General features: G+C 47.2%; 1 protein-coding gene across 4 annotated transcripts in view; it reads left to right on the forward strand.

Annotated features, from left to right (window-relative positions):
* The window catches only part of SAXO6 (stabilizer of axonemal microtubules 6), a 569,878-nt gene that overhangs the window by 225,274 nt on the left and 322,195 nt on the right, over positions 1 to 22,409 (forward strand). For all 4 annotated transcript variants that reach the window (XM_086919018.1, XM_086919016.1, XM_086919015.1 and 1 more), the window contains one exon: positions 9,496 to 9,626. In XM_086919018.1, the coding sequence (XP_086775144.1) occupies positions 9,496 to 9,626 (131 nt within the window). The remainder of the gene's footprint in view (positions 1 to 9,495; positions 9,627 to 22,409) is intronic.

Consider the following 22,409-nt stretch of genomic DNA (forward strand, 5'->3'; position numbering starts at 1 on the left):
CCGAAGGGCTTCTAGTGATGGGAGGTGACTTTAACTCTGTCATGGATGGCTTGCTGGATCGACACCCTCCCAGGACGCTCACTCCATCCCAATCTGGTCTTAGTGGGTTGCTAGATACATTTGGTATGGTAGACTGTTGGCGGATGCTACATCCGGGTCAGGCCCAATATACCTTTCACTCTGGGGCACATGGGAGTCTGGCTAGGCTTGATTATCTACTTGTGCCTGCGGCCCAGGCCACGACGGTGCGAGAGGCCCGACATTTGCCCAGAGGCATTTCGGACCACTCCCCGCTGTGGGTTCATGTTGATCTCCATTTGAATGCTGGGGGCCGAATCGCCCCAATCAATCCCTGGCATCTCTGGACTCCAGAGACTAGAGCGGGGTTGGTTAAAGCTGTGGGCTATTTCTCTCCTAAATGTCGAACCCAAGGTTTTGGCGAAGGTGTTGGCCCACTGATTGATAACCGTTATAAGTGACCTGGTGCATCCGGACCAATCCGGTTTTATTCCTGCCCGTAACACTGCGCTTAATCTACGTCGCCTTCATGGCGTGCTGGCGAGAGCGGATACGCTGCGTGAGCCGGCCATTTTGGTCTCGTTGGATGCCACTATGGCGTTTGACACTGTGGAATGGCCGTACTTATGGGTGGCTTTGGCTAAGTTCGGCTTTGGGCCGGTGTTCATTGGTTGGGTCTGTTTGCTGTATGAGGAGCCCTTAGCCCAGGTGGTCGGTAACGGTAGAGTGTCGGCTCCCTTCGCTCTGGGTCGGGGTACACAGCAGGGATGTCCCCTTTCCCCGTTGCTTTTTGCCCTGGTACTGGAGCCTTTGGCGGCTTGGTTGAGATGGGAACCTTCTCTCAAGGTTATCAGGTGGACCCCCGGTTTCGAAGATCGCATCTCGCTTTATGCGGATGATATTCTTCTTTACCTAACTTCCCCGCGGAAATCCTTGGGAGTACTAATTGATGTCCTTAGCTCCTTTGGCAGGAACTGTTAATTGGACCAAGTCCTGTGTTTACTCACTTACAGAGGAAGTCTCAATAGTACCACGTCATTGTCCGATACAGATCTCGTCCACGGGATTTAAGTATTTAGGTATTCACATCTCACGAGACCCGACGACAAGATACCGGCTTAATCTGCTTCTCCCGCTTGCTCGGCTCCGAGCAGATGTGAAGGTGTGGAATAGGCTGCCTCTGTCCCTGGTGGTTAGGGCAGCCTTATTCAAAATGATGTCCCTTCCCAGGTTTCTGTATGCTCTCCAGAACAAGTTAGACCTGGTGCCCTCCAGCTATTTCCGTGAGGTGGAGAGCTTGCAAAGGAAACTGGTCTGGGCTGGCCGTCCCCGGATTGCCCTGGCTAAGCTTACGCTTCCATGGTATGATGGCGGAATTGCGCTACCGGATATCCGTCGGTATTACTGGGCCTCACAACTGAGCCCGGTTAATCATGCTATGTACGGTCTGGCTTCTAATCCGCTTTTTGCCATGGATAAATGGTTGCTTCCGGGCGGAGACTACAATAGGGCGCTTTACTCGAACTTGATGTGGCCCTTACCGGGCCTACTAAGGTTGCGGTGAGGGTTTGGCATACCGCCACCGCTGCCACTGGTTGGTCGGACACCCTCACTCGGGCGACTCCACTCTATGCGTCGGAAAAATTGGGTAAACTGTGGACGACTAAGGGATTCGATAAGTGGGACCTTATTGGAATCAGTGTGGTTGGTGATCTATTGCGGAAGGACGAGATCAAATCTTTTGAGGAGTTGCGACGGAAATTTCAACTCGGCCCTCGCAAACACTTTCGTTACCTGCAAGTTCGACACGCCCTTTCTTCTGTAATGTCGCCTGGGACGTCCGTCCCGGACTCCTCGCCCCTTGAGGATAGAGTGCTGGACGGGCATATCCCGGACAGTACGATTTCGTTAATATATAAGAAATTAATAAACTGTCGGGTGGACCTTCTTGTACAGCTCCGCACGTCTTGGACCGGCGATGGAGTGGAGCTTGACAATGAGGACTGGCAGGCGGCAATATCCTCTCCGAAGGAGGTGGCGATCCCGGCTCGTCTGAGACTGGTGCAATTAAAAATCTTACACCGAGTGTATATGACGGGTCCTCGATTGTTGCGGATGGGGTTTGTTTCGGATGCATTGTGTAAGCGTGGCTGTGGTATGGTGGGTACATTCCTCCATATCATTTGGGAATGTTCTGCGGTTGCCTCATTCTGGACCCGTGTGCATGGTGTTATGTCTGAGATGACGGGTGTCTCGCTTCTGCCTGAGGCTCGGAGATGTTTGCTTAATGTATGGGAACCCAACGACTATAATGTTGCCCAAACGCAGTGGGCCACCTTGGGCAATATGATTGCGAAACGTGACATTGCGCAATTGTGGGGATCGGTGAGGCCTCCGAGTCTGTCAGCCTGGTCTAAGAACATGGATTGGTGCATGTTTCGTGAAAAAACAGTATATGTTGCCAGGGGCAGGCCCAAAAAGTGGGGTAGAATATGGGGTCAGTGGAACCAATACTGTGGTGAGATCTGCACCCCTCCATTTGAGCCGCCACCGGAACGTCAACAGTCCCCTTAGCATGACATTCCCTCCTCTCCAGGTTCCATTTGAGTATTGTTGCCTACTGCCTGTTCCCTCTTTCATTCCATTCCGGACATCCAGTTTATTGACAATACATCTGTGCAGACACGGTGCCCCTCTCCAGAAGGATTCACCAAGATTGGTTCCTTTTATTTTGAGCCCTTGCAGTATTTTCTTATGTTTGTTGGTTGGGGGGGGTTGTTTTCTAAAAAGACAAAACCAAAACCTTCTTTTTTCCTTTATATGTACATATGGCGAGACATGGGTTTCTACTTGCCGCCGGGCCCTACGGGTTGTCGGCTGAAGGGCTGTGTACCTTTTCTCCAGTACTGTATTGTGACAGTTGCTGGCCGACCCACGGAGGCTGTATACTTGCTTTTGTATTTTCATATTTTTCAATAAAGGTTTAAAAAAAAAAATAAAAGTAAGTACAAGATTCAAGTCCCACTGGGGCATCACGAAGGGAACAGGAGGGAACATGTGTGTGATGCCCTTCAGAAACCTATTTACAATGGGGGACTTGAATAAGGAAGGCTGATCAGGTAGCCGTAAGAAGGCGGAAAGAGCAGAAAGGTACCCCTTAAGAGTGCCCAGAGTAGAGCCCTGCTGGGCAAGGGAAAGAAGAAAGAGTAGAACTTCAGAAAGGGGTGCAGAGAGTGGGTCCACAGCCTTTCCTGTGCACCATGCCACAAATCTGTTCCACCTGCAGGCGTATACCGACTTTGTGGAGGGACGCCTGGCTGCCAGAATGATATCATAGACTTCGGGAGGCAAGTCAAATGGCCTCAACTGCCGCCGCTCAATCTCCAAGCTTGTAGGTGGAGACTGGACAGGTTCGGGTGCAGAACCGTCCCCTGCTGCTGCGACAGAAGGTCCTCCCGAAGAGGCAGACGAATCGGGGGATCGACTGACATGCTGAGTAGCTCGGGATACCAGTATCTTCGTTCCCAGTCCGGAGCCACAAGGATAACCTGGGCCCGGTCGCGCCTGATCTTCTTCAGCACTCTGGGCAGAAGTGGTATAGGCGGAAAGGCGTACAATAGACCGCAACTGCACTCGCAACGAAAAGCGTCTCCGAGCGAGTGCCGCCTTTGAAATTCCAGCGCGCAGAACTGATGACATTGCGCGTTCTCTTCTGTGGCGAATAGATCTAACCAAGGCTCTCCCCATTGCTGAAAGAGGCCTTGCGCCACGTCCGAGTTCAGACGCCATTCGTGATCCATCATGCACCGACGGCTTTGTCCGCCCTGGCATTCAGAGAGCCTGCCAGGTGTTGAACCACCAGGGTCACGCCCTGATGTTCCAGCCACTGCCAGAGGCGCAGAGCCTCCTGGCATAGGGTCCACGACCCGACCCCGCCCTGTTTGTTGCACTACCACATGGCGGTGGTGTTGTCCATGAACACCTGCACTACACTCCCCCGGACAGAGGGGAGGAATGCCTTCAGTGCTAGACGAATCGCCCGCAGCTCCAAAAGGTTGATATGGAGCCGGGACTCCGCCGGAGACCAGAGGCCTCTGATCTCCACCTCTCCCATGTGGCCTCCCCAGCCCTGGAGGGACGCGTCCGTCACAACCACGTGCTCCGGGTGGGGTAGGGAGAGGGATCTGCCACTGACCCAATCGCGGTCCGCGAGCCACCACTGCAGTTGCCTCGCAGTGCCCTCCGAGATCAAGACATGATCGGACAGGTTGCCCTGATGCTGGGCCCAATGAAACTTCAGGTCCCACTGCAGAGCCCGCCACCGGGCGTGATGCACCAGAAGGATGCAGGAGGCCATCAGCCCCAGAAGCCGCAGCGTCAACCTGACCGAGACTCGGGATAAAGGCTGAAAGATGGGAATCAGAGCCTGTATATCCCGTACTATCTGTTCGGGAGGGTAAACCCGAAACTGCGCCGAGTCGAGAACCGCTCCGATGAAGAGGAGCTTCTGAGAGGGACACAGGTGCGACTTCGGCACATTGATGGAGAACCTCAGCAAATGCAGGAGGTCGGCCGTAGTCTAGAGGTGGCTGACGACTGTCTGGGGCGAGCCCGCCTTCAACAACCAGTCATCTAGGTAGGGGAAGACTGACACCCCTAACCTGCGCAGATGAGCTGCGACCACCTCCATCACCTTCGTGAACACCCGTGGGGTGCTGGTAAGGCCGAAGGGGAGCACGGTAAACTGAAAGTGCTCTTAGCCTACCGTGACCCGCAGATAACGCCGGTGGGCCGGCAGGACGGGGATGTGGAAATAAGCGTCCTGCAAGTCCAACGCTACCAGCCAGTCTCCAGGGTCCAGGGCAGCTAGGACCTGAGCCAAAGTCAGCATCTTGAACTTCTCTTTCCGGAGGAAGCCGTTGACGTTCCGCAGGTCCAAGATAGGGCGTAGGCCCCCTTTGCCCTTCTTGGGTACCAGAAAGTAGTGGGAGTAACATCCACACCCTACTTCTGGCCCAGGAACGCACTCGATGGCCCCCTTGGCCAAGAGGGCCGTGACTTCCTCTTGCAGAAGTTGCAAGTGATCCCCCGACACGCAGTGGAATTGCGGTGGCATGGATGGAGGGGTCGCCTCGAAGGGGAGGGAGTAGCCCCTTCGGACAATCTGCAGAACCCACCTGTCCGACGTGATCGTGCACCAGTGGGAGAGGTGATGGCGAACCCTGCCTCCCACAGGCGTCACATGGGCCTGAAAACTCGGACTAGGAAGGTTTTGAGGCGGGTGCTGTGGAGGGAGGTGTGGACTGGCCTCGTCGTTGTCCCCGACCATTTCCATGGCCGCCACCGCACTGTTGAACATTCTGCAGTGAGTGGCTGGCAGCACGTGTGGGGGCGCCCCTTCCGTGGCCAGGAAAGGAGCGAAAAGGCACCGGATTGCTGGCGTGGGGCCGAGAGGCCCAAGGACTTGGCCGTAGCCCTGGAGTCCTTAAAACGTTCCAGCGCATGGTCTGCCTTGTCGCCAAAGAGGCGACGGCCAAAGAACGGCATGTCCAGAAGTGTGGTCTGGACATCGGCCGAGAAGTTGGCGGACCTCAACTAGGCGTGGCGTCGTACTGCCACCGTCGTTGCCATCGGCCTGCCCAGTGAGTCCGTGGTATGCAGCCCACACCGGATGGAATATCGCGCTGCATCCCAGCCCTCTGCAAGGGTTTGGGCGAGTTTAGCACAGACCTCCTCCGGACATTGTGGCAGCACGTCCACAACCGCGTCCCACAGGGTGTGGGTGTAGCGGCCCAAGAGACTGGCGGCATTGACAGACCGCAGCCCTAAGCTTAGGGACGAGAACACCTTCTTCCCGAACTGTTCAAATCTCTTGGATTCCCGGTCGGGCGGGGCCGACGGGAACGCGGTCTGGGAATTGGAGGCCTGGATCACCAGGCTCTCGGGGGTGGGATGGGTGGCCAAAAAGCAAGGGTCGCCCGGGGCCGGGCGGTAGCGTCTGGCCACGTTCCTATCCACAGGCTGACCTGTGGCGGGCTTGGACCAAGTGCCCACAAGAACGTCACACAAGGCCTCATTGAACGGCAGCAGAGGCTCGCTGGAGCTTGACTGCGGTTTGAGGACCTCAGTGAGGAGGTTAGTCCTCACGGCCGCGATGTCAACACTACACTATATGTAGACCCCTCCTCCGAAGCCACGGTCGGAGGGGAGACAAATCCAGTGTCTGGCGAAGTGTCAATACCACTGGCCTCCCCAAGCTCATATGTCCATTCCTGTTGAGACTGGCACTCCAGTGCCAGAGGGTCCTCAGACCCCTCCCAATCTTCCTCGTCACCCGTTTCCTGTAAAAACAGGATTAGCAGACGGGGCCTCCTCATGGAAATAAAAATCTCCAAAGGCCGTCGGAAGCGGCGCCGTTCTGGCGCCAGAGTCGGACCGTAGGGAACATTGGGGACGGCGTCCACAGTGGGCGCCGGGGGCGACACCCGTGGGGCCGGCACCGGTGAGGTCGTGAGGTCGACCGGCGACGACCCGGATCCGGAAGCGAATCCGGTGAGGTCCTGCGGCGCCGGGACCGAAGAATTTACCCACATACAGGGTACGCATAATCTCTCACTTGCCTCTCAGTTCACTAAAAGCATTGCCATCGTGGCAGGAGTGTTTCTCAGTTCATTTTAAAAAACTCACTTTTAATAAATATGTTACTTAAGTCTACAGTGGTAGTGCACTGTCATTTACAGACTGTAACTTTCCTATTGAAATGGCTAAACACTTTCCCATCAACATGCAGTTTTACCGATATATTTATATAGTGTATAACAATAACCTGTGACAATTGGATTTCCGCAAACGTTTTTATCATTTGCACATTGCCAAGTAGTGTTCTGATTTGTTTTCATCCTATTAAAATAGTTTTTTCATCAAACAGAATTACAAAAAATGGTCTCTCATAACCACTGAAATACATTTTGAAATGTTTGTACAGTTCACTTACTACCGCATTAAATGTTTTGTGATAGAAAAAAAACCTGACTCCCTACAGCCTTTCATTTCATACTCATTGTACAGCATCGCAGACAGTTCACTTTACAAAATTGTGGAACTTTGCAGTCAGAGAAAGAAAAGTAATTGTAAGAAAATGTAAACTGACTTCTAACCTGATCATCCTATCGGGTGATTAGCCGCGCTTTATAAACCCTGATTGATTGATTGATTGACCTCTGTCTCTGTACAGAGAACAAATGTGAAATTATGTGATTGAGCGTAACACCTGTTATATGTCGGCTTTAGAGAACGTCAAGTAGGACCTAAATATAGCTGTGCCTGATAAATTCTGACTCATTATAGCGAGTGGGTGAGTAGATTTCTTGAGGCCTGTGAGTGGACCTGGCTTACCTTATTTTGTGAGTTTTACAGACCCAGTGTGCCATCCACCAGTGTGGTTTTGTGACTTAACATATTGTTTTGATGACATTGTGCAAGATTCATATAGACATTTTAATATCAAGCCAACAAACAAAGCAAGCTAAATGGTGCGCTGTCTGATCGCATAGGACTTAATTTGGGCTTATTAAGAACTTACAGGTGCTTCCAGCCCACCCATTGATTACCATTGGTTGCTTCTTATTCAGTGGCTTTTGGTTGCTTCTTATTCAGTGGTTTTCCTTGTCCCAGCATGTCTACCTTGTGTTTATACATCCCCTGGAGCATCGTCTTTTACCATCTTCTTCCTTCCACGGCTCTCTTTTATGAAACTTCTTTCTATTTGCTTAATAATATAGACTGCTATGATGGCGCCATATTAATTGACACTCGTCCCATTCACCTAGTCTCCACCAGGCTCGCCTTCACTCCACTTGACCATCCTGGTCCCACTGCTTCCTGACTCAGTTCCCTGACACTTATTCTACTGGCGTTCTTCGATGCCTGCAGTTCCAATATGCTATCAGTCCATACCACTCTGTACAGCTACTGCTGCATTTCGCTTCCCAACCTCCCTATAAAATCATTGAAAAGCATTCGTCATTGAAATTGAAGATTCAAAATCAAATATTTTAGTTGGTATTGCACAGGTCTTTGGCATCATAACGGCTGCCTGCAGTAAGGCCCCATCAATTCATGGTAGATATAGACCTTGCATCTTTCATTGAATTTTCCGTCTTCATATAACCGTAAACATTTGACCAATTATCATTGAAGTAATCTCTTTTTATTTAAACTGTCCAGTATTCACTAATGTACTTTCCGGGCATCATGATGTTTCACTTTTCATTAAAGCCTTCAGAGGGACTCAGTCTTCTTAGGTGATGCTGGCTTTGAGTGCTGCAGAACAAATCAAATGATGAAATGATCAAATGCCCATTTAGCTGCTCTTACAGTAAAGGAGTATCCCATCACTGCAGACCACTGACCCCAGAAGCCTTACGTTTCAGAGGCACAAAAGCATATTGTGGTATTAGTTAAAAAAAAGTAGAACATTTCCCAGGAACTCCTAGTAACTACTGGTGCCGAGGGGCAACCATGTTTATTTGGCCTGCTCTGCATTTGTTTTTCTTTTTCATAAACAAACTTTGTTCTGTTTCTCAAAAAGGAAAAGACCGTGTCCTTGAGTGATAGAAGTTTTTCCCTGCTAGTGGGGGTAATCGTGAATTTGTCAGGACCGTTTCCACCATGCCTCAAAATGCAGAACCACACAGGAAAAGTGAGTGAATGTCACTCAGCTATACATAGGAAGGGGCGGCCTTCTTTGTGACCATGGACCCATTGCAAACCAGATGATCATTCAGGTCAATAATTTCTGCCAACAGAACTGGCTGAAGCTCTGCCAGCGAAAACCCAGTGATGGCCAAATCTCTGAATGACATGATGGAATCACAAGGTTGCCAATGGGGCATCCTGCCATTTGTTGGCAGATGCCCATATCTGACAATCTCTAAATCTCCACCTGAGCCTTGTAATATAAAAATGTATTAGCTGAAACCAAATAGTAGATTTGCAACATTGAAGCACATTGCTATACGGTTGCACACACAGCTGGTGTTCAGTGGAGTACAACACATGAGAAGAATGTAGTGCTCCCCCACATCTGGCAAGAGCAGTTAACAACCACCACATTTCTCCCCCAGGCTCTCCTCAAAAGGATCCCAGTGACTACACTACCAGAGGCCTTGGTCACATTCTTTGTTACCTGTAACCAGAAAGTGTCTACACTATCGGTGGCCATAGCTGCATTCTGCGTTACCTGTAACCAGATGCATGTCAGTAACTAGAGGAGCTTATTTGTGACTCATGATTTTTTCTTTCTTGTTTTGACGGATTTTAAAACCTTGGACATTTACAGAAACCTATAATGGGAATAATTAGCCAATGCTTATAATTATTTGTTAAGTGGTTACAGAGTTTTGAGTTGTACACTGCTGATAATTCATTATACATATACATTTTTTAACCTGGTTGAATCTTATATCTTTTCCTTAGAATAAAAAGGAAGAGCTGAAACCAGAGGACAACTCGGCAAAGGAAAATACTCCTACATTAGTACAGAAGCAAGCTAACCAGAAAAAGAAATTAAAGGAGCATTATCTACAACTTGCACACAGGGGATCTCGGTAGGCACATTTTTTGTCATTTTAGTGATATAGGCATTGCAAGAGTTTACAGTGTATTTGGAGAGAATGTAGTGTTTAGTTTGTTCTGGTGGTTGATTCAGAGCAAGAGGGGTAAGTGGGAAGAGAAAGATAACAAAACAGTGACAAAAGGAGAAAGGAGAGATGTTAAAGTTCTTGCAAGAATGACCTAAAGAGAAAAGTACAGGGTGGTGAATGAAAGAGTCGTGATTTAGAATCAAAACTAGGCAACCTTAGTACTAGGAACCCTGGCATTCAACAATGCTGGCTATAGGCACCTAAGAAAATATTGGGGTCCTTACACTTTGTTTATTTTACAGATTAAACACAGAGGCACGCTAAGTAGAGTGTTTCGTAAAGGATTGCAGATTTACAAAGTTGAATTAATTCAAGTGTGTTTGATTTGTGTCGCGGTTAGAAGTAATTTAATTGTTATTTAAATTGCTATGGTCTCTTTTGGAGGTACTGCATGAATGGGTGAGAAGTTATGAGTGGACATTTGTCTTGCAAAAGTGGAAATCAGAACAACGGTTCTGCTGCCTTGACTGATTTCTTTTGTAACTCAAAGAATGGCCTGTTGTAGTTGCTCATCTATTTTGATTGGCCAAGAAGGTTGACGGTCGTACAGCCACGGTACCACTATTTATGTGTTCGATATCGCAGTAGTTAATTTGCATGGAAACAAACCACTTACTTATACAGATCTGTTCTATAGTTTGTTATTGTTTGCTTGACAGTGTGTTTTGGTTATAAAGAGTGACACTGTATAGAAGGTGACTGTTCACGTCTTAACACCACTACAGGTTTCAGTCAGCTGGAGTCAGCTGTAGAACCTTAAGATGACAATTCTAATTGGCACATTCCAAAGGGGATAGGGCAGGAATGGGAAGGGAATATTCCCATAAGTAAAATATATCACACCTACCTTGGCAGGGAGAAAATATGATACAAAAACAATAGAATAGGGAAAAGCAGAAAATAGATATTTAAATAAGAGAAAATGAAACCTCATGTAAAAGAACAATTTATTTAATTTATTTATAAAGTTTTATATAGCGCTAACTAGACCCGTGGGTATCAGAGGGAACACAAAGAAAAAGAAACATTACATAACATCGCAGGACATGAGGATGCATAAAGATATAAGCATTGACAATTAGGACAATGAAGTACAATTCAAACGACTACGATCCCATTGTGTAAGAATAAAGCAAATCTAAATGATAGAGCACAAGGGCCAATAGATATACATGTTATAGAAACATAAGTGGGAAAAACATAGGTGCAATTATCCAAAGCTGAAATCTTTATGCCATGCTGGAGAGACATTCATTCTTTGAAATCTCCTTGGAGGGTTTATCTTATCGTCAGATTGTATACTTGTTGCATTGTTGCATTGGAACCTTTGTCTGAAATCAGATGTTTTGAGGGACACAATTCTGTCCATACCCCATATTTGACCATTCTTAAGATGCACAACACTCTTTCCCACACTTATTATTTTGAGAGGCTCAGAGAACCTGGAATCATCTCTTCTCCACGGTTTAGGAAGATCTACACAACCCCATCTCCTTCTCTAAATAAAGTGGTTTTAACACATTTGGTGATGTCATATGTGTTTGTATTTGTCCTGGTTCTGAGTTATTCTCCTTGATATTTAATTCCTGTCCACAATACACGCACTCTTCCACCTCAATTGCGCAGCTGTCAAATCGGTTTTGGGATTTCATCCTTTCAAGGCAGCAAAAGTAGAAACCTCCGTAACACAATTTGGTGCAGTGCAATATGCCCATACGGTTTCTTGAAGGGTTAGTCGTGTCAGGTATACCCATCACTTCCACTCTCTGCAAGTGTTACTTTACTACTGAATTCATCCTTTCAACAAGCCCATTGGCATGTGGGAAATATAGGGCAGCTTTGTGATGTTGTATTGAAGGTCTGTAAGGAACTCCTTCATTAGATCGGATGTAAATCGTACTCCATTATCTGTAACTAGAATATCAGGTATACCTTCCTCATAGAAGGCCTCTTTAAGAAATTGTATGAAGGGATTTGTGTCAATTTGATGTACACACTTTGTGACAACCCAACGCTTGTAGTAGTCAATAAGTACTAAGACAAAATGTTCATTTAACCTTTTCAGTTTCAGTGGGCTTATTTTGTCTAGAGCTATTTTAGACCATATAGCAGAGATCTTCAAACTTTTGTAGGTTGAGCCCCACCAGCTCAATTATTTTAGCTGTTGTGCCACCCTCACCATCTGACAGAAATTTCAGGAATCTGGTACACTACATATTCGACCGCTGCGTGCATATCCCGGGCCATATCCAGCAAATAATGTTCAACACAATAAGAGTGTTTAGTAAAGTGCAGGTTTGTGAGTGGGTGTGCTGAAATGACAGATTATTACACAGCTCAAACCAACATTTTCCTAGATAAAATGTGCGCAAATTGTTTTTACTAGGATGCTTTGTTTTACACATAGAAGGAAGGCTGGATTGCAGTGGATGTAAATGTGTCCTTTTGTAATTTAGGACAAAAACCTTGATGGGGCACGACATGCCCATACTCGTGTACAGGGGCACAACTAGACCCGAACTTTGGGTGGGGGCTAAGCCTCCTAGCCAGGGCTGGCACTAGCACTTGTTGCACACAGTGCAACAGTCTTTTTTGGTGCCTCCACCCACATTTCCTCCTTCTCCATGAATTCCCTCACTTCCACTCACCAACGATGCACCTCATTTCTCTTCATTTTGTTATAGCGCTACTCATTGTTTACTCACACTCAGTTCTGTGATCTGCATGGTACACATTCTATGGAGCAGGCACATTAACCCTCTGTGCTGTGTGGGTGGCAGGAGTGCTCATGTGAGTGCACAGTGAGCCATGCAACAGTTTGCGAGTAGGGTAAGAGGAGTGACTGCAGGGTGAGCGAGGTGACCATATGAATTTGGGTCCAGTTATAAGTGCAGAGTGGTACGAATTAATGTATGGTTAGTGGTCGGCTTATTTGAGTGAGATTGCAGATTGAGCAGTGAGGGGGACAGGAGAGTGAAGTGTCACTTGAGTACAGGTTGAGTAGTGTGCTCGTGTGATTGCAGGGTGAGTACAGGGTGAATAGAGCAAGTGCATTGTGAGTGCAGAGTGATCACTGTGAGTGCAGAGTAAGTGGGTGAATGGTGTGAGTGCATGGGATCAGTGTGAGTGCAGGGTGAGCGTGAAACTGAAGGGCGAGAATGAGGAGCGAGTTGTCTGAATGCAAGGTGCATTCCCAGACACTTGAAGTAATTGGAATGTTATTGACGGCAGCGTAGGGTTTCAAATGTGTTAAACTATTGCAAATATGGCAGTAACCAGGGATCAGGGTGGAGGAAATAAACAATGTGGTGATTCTGCAACAAACTCCCAGTCTTGTGATTAGGGTTGCCAGCTCATTATTTTGATGTCCCAGGTGGTACAAAAATAAGCAGTCATCTAAAGCTGTATTGTCAGTACTTGCCCATACTTTGAACAGCAAATATAAATATAAATAACTTTTACTTGTGTTCTAGGGCTGCCTGAATAGTCTATGACTGATAATAAAAGGGAACATGCTTATTCATTTATAGACAAGCAATTTGCAGTCTGTTTAAGAAAACACATGGCTGGCTGGCATTTTGCGCGCCTGCCTGTATAGTTTTAAAAGTAACTTTGTCTCCTTTATGGGAAGAGCTAACCCTCCCAGGAGGGGGTTAATTCATAGAGCTGAAATGCTTCAGCTGCAGTGAGAGGCAGGATATCTCCACTGCTTCAACTGAAAGCAAACGAACAGACAGGCATTTCGGCTGCAGTGGGAGGCTAGGGGTCTCCTCTACTATAATATCGAATGCGGAACAGGCCTGTCTGTTCCTTAACCTTAGATTTTAGCAGAGGAGACTTCCTGCCTCCTCACTGCAGCTGAAGCAACTTTAGCCTCCACTATGGTACCCATGCCAGGCCATCAATATTCCAGTGGTACATTATTTTATGTGAGGCTGTGACCTAAATGTCCTATATGTGCAAGGTCAATGATCTTATCTCTTATTTTCTCTGGGGGCACTATCTTTTCGCCCCTGTACACTGTCTCACTCCGTGTACTTAATTCAAATCTAAAGGAACTTCAAGTTTAATATTAGGCCATCCTCCATGTTTGTGTTGTTTTAATGAAATCATTTTGCTATCCAAGATTCATACTACTCTTCCTCATTCATATTAGTCACTTTTAGTACTGTTTCCATGTCGTATTCTGTGTTGGTGTCTCTCTCTTCCCCTAAAGGGGCATGAGAGAGAAAATCCGCAATCACATTTTGGGTACCTTTGACATATAGTACTTCGAAAATATAGCCTTCTAATCCTAAAATCCATCTGGAAATCCTGGGTATTGTTCTGCCAGATCCTTTAGTGATGAATGCATATATTAAAGGCTTATGGCCAGTTTTGACTGTAAAAGGTGTGCCCCATAAAAAAATCTTGAAATGTCCAATTGCCCAGAAACATGCAAGGACCTCTCTCCACAACAGAATATAGTTTCTCTGCTCCTTTTAATGCTCTTGAAGAAAAAGAAACGACCTGCTCTCTGTCATCCATCAATTGAGTGAGACTAGCTTCTAAAACTTTATTGTTCGCATCTGTGAAAAGAATACTGAGTTTGGAGGGTTCAAATCTGCCCATTGAAGGGGCTTCTGTTATGCTGGTTTTTACTGAAGTAAATGCAGTTTGGCTGTCTTTGCTCCATATGATAGGGAGTTTATCTTAAGTAAACTACGCATGGGCTCTACTATTCTGGTATAATTATGTATGAATTTTGAGTAGTGTTCTGAAAGTGCTAAAAAGGATTTAAGTTCTTCAACCTTAGTGGTAGCAGCAGTATTTAGGATGGCTTCTACAATATTCAGTTTGGGGTTTATGCTGTCATGGGAAAGGGTATGCCCCAAGTATTCTACGGACCTCATACCAATTTAGCATTTTTCTTTCTTTAAGGTAAGCCCTGCATTGCGAAATTTGTTTAATACTTCTCTAAGCATTTCATTGTGTTCCTTTATGTCCTTGCCATGGATGAGGAAGTCGCCCGGGAAACATAAGGTTTCAGATAGATACATCTGCCAGTGGATTCCTCACCTTGTGAATATCCCCTTGTGTCAGCAACATTCGGAAATTCTTTTTGTAGCTTCGCGCCGACGTGGACGACGTCATAGAGGCACGGCATCTCACGCGACTCCGCTGACGTCACCTACACTACAATAGGCCCACGCCGGAGTGATGACATCAGTTCCCTTTTTTCCGCTTCCTCGACGCTAACGGTTTCGGGGAATCTCTGTAGCTTTTTAGTAACTTTGTTGCTATTTTCATTACTTTCCTGTTTTTTTGTGTACTTCACGATGTCGACAAAGAAGACCGGTTTCAAGCCTTGCAGAGAATGTGGGAAAATGATGTCAATCACGGACCCACACAAAGATTGCATCTGGTGTCTAAGTTCGGACCATGATGTCGATGGATGTTCTTCATGTCGGAAGATGAACCCGAAGGCTCTGAGCGAGAGAGAGGCCAAACTACTGGTGGCAAAGCTGAAAGGTGACAAGGAAAGAAAGTCTTTGAGGTCTCGTTTGAGAAGGGCGAGGTCGAGATCGAAGTCGAGATCAAGGTCTCGGTGGAGTCGACTTCGAAGTCATCATCAGATCATGCTTCGAAGTCAAAGAAGAAACATAAGAAAAGAAGACCTGAATCCCGACGTCACTCCGGTAGGGATTCGGACTCGAGGTCGAAGTCACCCAAGAAGGTACGTTCGAAGGTGATTCCTCCGGAGGAGGACTTGGGTCCTGAAGGTGAGGCTTCGCCTTCGGAGTCGCGGGTTCAGTCGCCCGCTCAGTCTCCGGTTCCATCTCCGGCGCCGTCCCCGGCCCGAGAGGATGAGGAAGAAGTTCCTTTGGGTGAGGATTCTGCGCCTGTGGAAGAGCCGAATTCGGAACCATCTCAAGGCCAGCCTGAGGGTCTTCAGCCACCTTTTCCGGCCCCAGGCCAAGACCCATCAGTGTTTTTGAATGCTATGTATGGCGTCTTTTCAAGGGCTTGGTACCCCTTTGGTGCACCTTCGGGTCCCATGGGTCCACTAGCCTTTAATTTAGGAGTTCCTCACTCCTATACTCCGGCTCCATTTATGCCGTACATGCTGGCTCCGACACCGCAGTGGCAATACCCGGCTCCGCCGAGGTCGTCGGCGCCGATACCGACGTCGACTGCTCCGAGTCACCTCGAGACCAACCTACTGTACCATCGGATTCGATACCGACGTCAGTTCCGGCTCCGTCTGAGTCGTTGGTGGATCCGACGGCGTGGCGTGTGAAAGAAAGGTCCAGGAGGGAGGCTCAGCGCCTCATGGAGGAGCAGAGATATACAGAGGCTTAAGCTGAAATGGAAGAAGGTGAGCTTGAGGAGGACTGCTTCGAGGATCTGGCGGAGGCTAGTGGCCTGGAGTTACCTTCTGTGTCTGATGCCCCTTCAAAAGACGTTCAGCCTTATCATTTGGTTATGAGGAAGGCAGCAGAACTTTTTAATTTGGCTCTACCTACAGTAGAATTTAAGTCCAATCTACTGACTGAGGTTCTGCATTCACCAAGTTCTGTGGTGGAACCGTTGCTCCCATTTAATGAAGCTTTAACATAGCCTAGTATGGAAGTTTGGAAAAAAGCCTCTAACAGCACCAGCAGTTTCCAAGGGTGTAGCAAGAAGGAACAGGGTCGCTCCTGAAGACCCTGCTTTTCTAACTTCTCATCCTTCACCTGAAAGTTTAATAATCCAGGCAGCCTGTTCCAAAAAGACTGTGGGTGCATTTCACAAGTGCCTGGGGATAAGGATGCCAAGAAACAAGATCAGGTTGCAAAAAAGACATTTTCTTCCGCGAGTATGGCATTAAAGTCAACCAATGCCACTTGCCTTATGGGGAGATATGTGTATGCTCTCATGGAGACTCTGCGTCTTCTGCCACCTAAGATCCCTGCTGACAGCAGGAAGGATTTTGAAGAGGTGTTGACGGATGCACAAGCAGCGGCTCGCCAGGTGATACAAAGTGGGCTACACACTGCGGATTCAGTGGCACGCATCATGGGTACTGCGCTTGCCCTAAGAAGATCGGCTTAGCTGAAATCTTCAGATTTTTCGGAAGATGTTCAAGCTGCTTTATTAGATCTGCCGTTTGATGGTGTTGGACTTTTTGGGAAAAAAGCTGATACAGCCTTAGAAAGATTTAAGGACAGTAAGGCTACTGCCAAATATTTAGGACTTCAGACCAGGGGTTCTTCTACCAGAAGGTTCAGAGGATTCGGACGCTCTTCCTTTCGCTCCTATCGGCAAGGTCAGCAGCAGCAGTAGCAACAGCAGCAGCAGAATCCCTTGTACAAGTCGTACAGGGGTAAGCAAAGAGCTCGTCCTCGAGGACGTCAAGCCTCTTCCTCCTCCACCTCCTCCAACCCCCTAGCCTCAGAAAAGCAGCCCTATATCCGCCATTCAGTATCATGCGGGTCCGGTGGGGGGTCGGCTTATCTACTTTCTTTGGATTGGGAATCGGTTACATCAGATCTTTGGGTTCTCAATCTCGTAGAAAATGGGTATGCTCTTCCCTTTCGGGAATTCCCTCCAAATTACCCTCCTTGCCAAGGTTTTTGCACTGAGGAACACCTGTTGCTCCTGCAGGAGGAAGTGCAGACACTATTAAGAAAGGGTGCGATAGAGGTGGTGCCAGAGCAGCAAATGGGTCAGGGATGCTACTCCCGGTATTTCCTGATTCCCAAGAAGGATGGCAGACTTCGTCCAAACCTGGATCTCAGGATTTTGAATCTTTATCTGAAACAAGAGAAGTTCAAGATGCTCACCCTTGCGCAGGTTCGTCAGGCGCTGCTGGAAGAAGACTGGATGATGTCGCTCGACTTGCAGGATGCGTATTTTTACATCCCAATTCTGAAGTCGCACAGGAAGTATCCCCGTTTTACGGTGGGATCGCAACATTATCAGTTTGCGGTCCTTCCTTTTGGAATTACTACTGCGCCTCGAGTCTTCACCAAGGTGATGGCGGTGGTGGCTGCACATCTCAGAAGGTCGGGGATTCCAGTATTCCCCTATTTGGACGACTGGCTGATCAAGGCAGAGTTGTCAGAGAAAGTGCTCCAGCATCTGCAGGAGACAACTCAGTTGTTGTACCGGTTGGGTTTTTCAATAAATGTACCCAAGTCTCACCTGGTGCCCTCCCAGCGCAACCTGTTCATAGGTGCTGTACTGGACACAACTGTATGTCGGCATTCCCTCCTCCCCAAAGGATTCGCGACATACAGGAAATGATTCCTTTATTTTACAATGCAGTGGTCGTTCCAGTCCTGAAGGTCCTTCGCCTGCTCGGTCTGATGGCTTCTTGCATTCTGTTGGTCAAGCATGCATGCTGGCACATGAGGGCGCTCCAGTGGTGCCTCTACAGGCAGTGGTATCCACACAACGGAGATCTCAGGGAGTCTGTGAGGAACTCCAGAGAAACTGCGGCGGGTCTATCTTGGTGGAGCGTGGAAGACAATCTGTCTCAGGGAAAGCCTTTTCATCAGCCTCCCCTGGTAGCCACAGTGATTACGGATGCATCCATTCTAGGGTGGGGTGCTCATCTGGGGGATCTGGAGGTCAAAGGTCTTTGGTCTCCAGAGGAAAGGTTGCTTCACATCAACCTTCTAGAGTTACAGGCGATTCGTTTGGCACTCAAGGCCTTCCTCCCTTCCCTTCCCGGTCGGTCAGTTCATGTCCTGACGGACAATACGACCGCGATGTGGTATGTCAACAAGCAGGAAGGAGTGGGGTTGCAGTGTCTCTGCAGAGAGGCTCTGCGCCTCTGGTCCTGGGTTCAGGACCATCAGATTTGTCTGATGGCAAATCATCTGGCCGGAGTTCTGAACGTGCGTGCAGACAGTCTCAGTCGGCATTTCTCGGCCGACCACGAGTGGAGGCTTCACCCGGAGGTGGTTTGTCACGTCTTTCGAACGTGGGGAACTCCTCAGGTGGACCTGTTTGCCACTCGCGAGAATGCTCACTGCCCGTCATTCTGCAGTCTCCAGTATCCGATGCAAGGAGCCTTGGGGGACGCGTTTCAGTTGAGTTGGGGAACTCCTTTACGCGTTTCCTCCCATACCTTTGATTCCTCGGGTTGTGAGGAAGATTCGCCAAGACCGGGCCCAAGTTATTCTGGTCGCCCCGGATTAGCCAAGAAGGGTGTGGTACACAGATCTTCTCCACCTCAGGTTCTATACACCCACCTCCAGACATCACACCTTCATGCCTGGAGATTGAACGGGGCAACCTGAATTCCTTTTTTCTCCCACACGATGTGGTCGATGTCATTCTTTCGGCTAGACATGAGTCTACTAAATCCATTTATTCATACAGATGGTCTAAATTTGTCTCTTGGTGTGGGGAGAAGTCTGTTGACCCTTTGAAGGCTCGTTTGTCTGATATTTTACAATTTGCTCTTTCTTTGGCACAGCAGGGATTTGCTGTTGCCCCAGTCAAGGGTTATCTTTCGGCATTGTCGGCATTTCTCTGTTTGCCGGATCAGCCGTCTCTTTTCAAGTCTCCTGTAGTTTTAAGGTTTTTGAAGGGCCTCACAAATAAGTTCCCTCCTACTCCCTTTATTGTGCCTCAATGGGATTTAAATCTTGTTTTAACCTACTTGATGGGTTCTCCCTTCGAACCCTTACACAAGTATCCCATGAGGCTTTTGTCTTTTAAGACGGTCTTCCTGGTTGCAATCATCTCGGCAAGGAGGGTAAGTGAGCTTCAAGCTCTTAGTTCCAAGCCCCCATTCTTGACCATTCATGCTGAACAAATGGTTCTTAGGACCAGGGCTGCTTTTCTCCCTAAGGTGGTAACTCCCTTCCATCTAGGACAATCTATTACCCTTCCTACCTTTTATCCTCCCCCTCACCCTTCCAAGGAGGAGGAGAGACTACACCGTCTGGACCCTAAGAGGGCGGTGAGCTTTTATCTTGATAGGACTAGAGACTATCGAGTGGATGACCAGCTCTTCATTGGATTTGGTGGCTGCAAGAAAGGAAGAGCGGTGCACAAGCGCACTCTTTCAAGATGGATCATCCTCTGTATAAAGATCTGCTACTCTTTGGCTGGTAAGGAACCTCCAGAGGGTATAAGAGCTCACTCTACTAGAGCGAAGTGGTCAACTTCTGCTTTGTCTAGGGGTGTTCCTGTAGAGGATATATGTAGGGCCGTGACTTGGACCTCCCTCCACACTTTCGCCAAGCATTACTGCTTGGATGCCGAGGTTAGGAGGGAAGGTCACTTTTCGCGCTCTGTCCTCCAGGATATTTTGGTGTAGAAGAGTGGACACCCTCCTCCGGGAGTGGGAACTGCTGTTGGACTCTATTCACAAGGTGAGGAATCCACTGGCAGATGTATCTATCAGAAGAACAAGTTACTTACCTTCGGTAACGCTTTTTCTGGTAGATACAGTATCTGCCTGTGGATTCCTCACTGACCCACTCGCCTCCCCGTTGTCCACTCTTCTATACCAGAGTTACTGTAATGTATTTACTTTATTGTCAAGTAATCGTTTATTTCAAATGTTTTATTGCATTTGTTTCACACTGTGTGTGTTACCTTGATATTTGTGTACTGTGTATACAATGTAGATTTCTACTGTCATTGGTCCGTCCGTGTGCCTCGAAGGCACGGAAAAAAGGGCGGAACTGATGTCATCACGCAGGCTTGGGCCTATTGTAGTGTCGGTGACGTCAGCGGAGTCGCATGCGATGCCGTGCCTGCATGACGTCGTCCACGTCGGCGCGAAGCTACAAAAAGAATTTCCTGAATGTTGCTGACGCAATGGGATATTCACAAGGTGAGGAATCCACAGGCAGACACTGTATCTACCACAAAAAGCGTTACCGAAGGTAAGTAACTTGTTCATCAGGAACATCCTTTAAGACATGCTGCCTTATCCTTTGAAAAGCAGCCGCAGCAGATGCTAGTCCGAATAGCATGCGTAAGTATTGGAAAGCACCCAGGGGAGTTACGAAAGAGGTGAAGCTCCACTTGGTGATAAGTGGAGGATAAGTCAAGAATGTTGAAACAACTAGCATCCTGGATCAATACTAGAATTTCATGAATCCTAGAAAGAGGATGTCTGTCCACCCATATATTCATATTTAAATCCCTGAGGTCTATGTATAACCTTGCATCTTTGCTGAAAGAGTTTGTCACAATAACCACCGGAGCTAACCATTGTGAAGTCTATATAAGTTCAATAACTCCATTCTCTAATAGTCTATCAAGTTCTTTCCTAATAAAGTGAGGAAGAGGATATTAACTTCATGCTATGTTGATAATTCTTCAATAAACCCAACTTATCAGTAAATACATCAGGGAATACGCTGCAGATGTCATAACCACAGACAGAGGGGTCCACTAGTAGTACTTGATCCAGACTGTTAGGATCTAATTTGATTTCTAATTCATTTTGATGCCTCCAACCCAAAAGGCTCGATCCTTTTTCAGTGATATACATTTTTCCTACTGTGTTCCTTCCTTTGAAACCAATGTGCATTGTGGTCATACCCACTAATGGTATGGGATCCCCATTGTATCCCATTAGCTTGATATCTGGTACCTGCAGTTTACACATTTTGTCTGGAAACAATTCTGTAAATAATTTATTATCAAGCAGTGTGTAAGGTGAACGAAGATCTGCTGAAAACATTACAGGTTTGTTTTCAACGGTAATTTTGCATGAGGTGAAATTCGCTGCATCATTGTTACTTTTTAATTGAAACACCAATTTAGTGTCCGGTGGGTTGGTTGGTTCAACAACCAATACTGGTTTGGTACGTAGATCTCTGCAAACTCTAGCTAAATATACTTTCTTTCCACACTTGTGGCATACTATTGTTCTAGCTAGACAAGAAGGACTATTTGCAAGATGCACCGAACTGCCACCTCTGTAACACTTGAGTTTACTATCACTTGGCGTCTGGTATTTGAGTTTTCCTTCTTTATCTTGTTGGTCTCTATGAGGGTATCATGTTTGTTGATAACATTTAACTCTGGTTTATTATCAGTATTTGACTTCATCTCTTTAATACAGTATGCCGTGTGTTCTACACTTACTGCAATTTCAATAGCCTGTTTGCAATCCTGATTAACAGCCAATCCTTTTTCTGGATTTTAGAATCATTGGTACTTCTTACTAATTGATCCATAACCAGCGAATCAGTTAATTACTCAAATTCAGACGTGTTGGACAAACCCTTCAAAACAGCAATTTTAGTTCTGATTTTTTTCACTTTTTCCTTCAATTGTGGAAAAAAATGTATGTCTTTCTAATACCACATTTATCATTTGTCCAAAATGCTTCTTCAGTCTGTTTCTGGTGACTTGATCTACAGTCTCCTCTTCATCAGTATCTTCACCATCCGATGTAAGATAGTGACGTAAAAAGTGCTTTTTGACAAAGGGAGGTGGATTTTTCTCTACCAATAGCTATGTGATATGATTCGAATAAGCCCTTCCACTGTTTACAAGGTTCCCCCACATCATTTAAAAACAGAGGTGGTTGCGACATATTAGTTGCTGCCATGGTAAAATATTCTTTTGATACTCCCTAAATGTAATGTTTACTGAAACTGAATGCAAAACACAACTTATTTGAGGAGGAATTTTCAAATATGGAAAACGGAAAACCCTTTACCCCGTTGGTGCTCCTGTGCTCAT

This window comes from Lissotriton vulgaris, chromosome 1_1 (assembly GCF_964263255.1).
Source record: "Lissotriton vulgaris chromosome 1_1, aLisVul1.2, whole genome shotgun sequence".
Lineage (NCBI taxonomy): Eukaryota > Metazoa > Chordata > Amphibia > Caudata > Salamandridae > Lissotriton > Lissotriton vulgaris.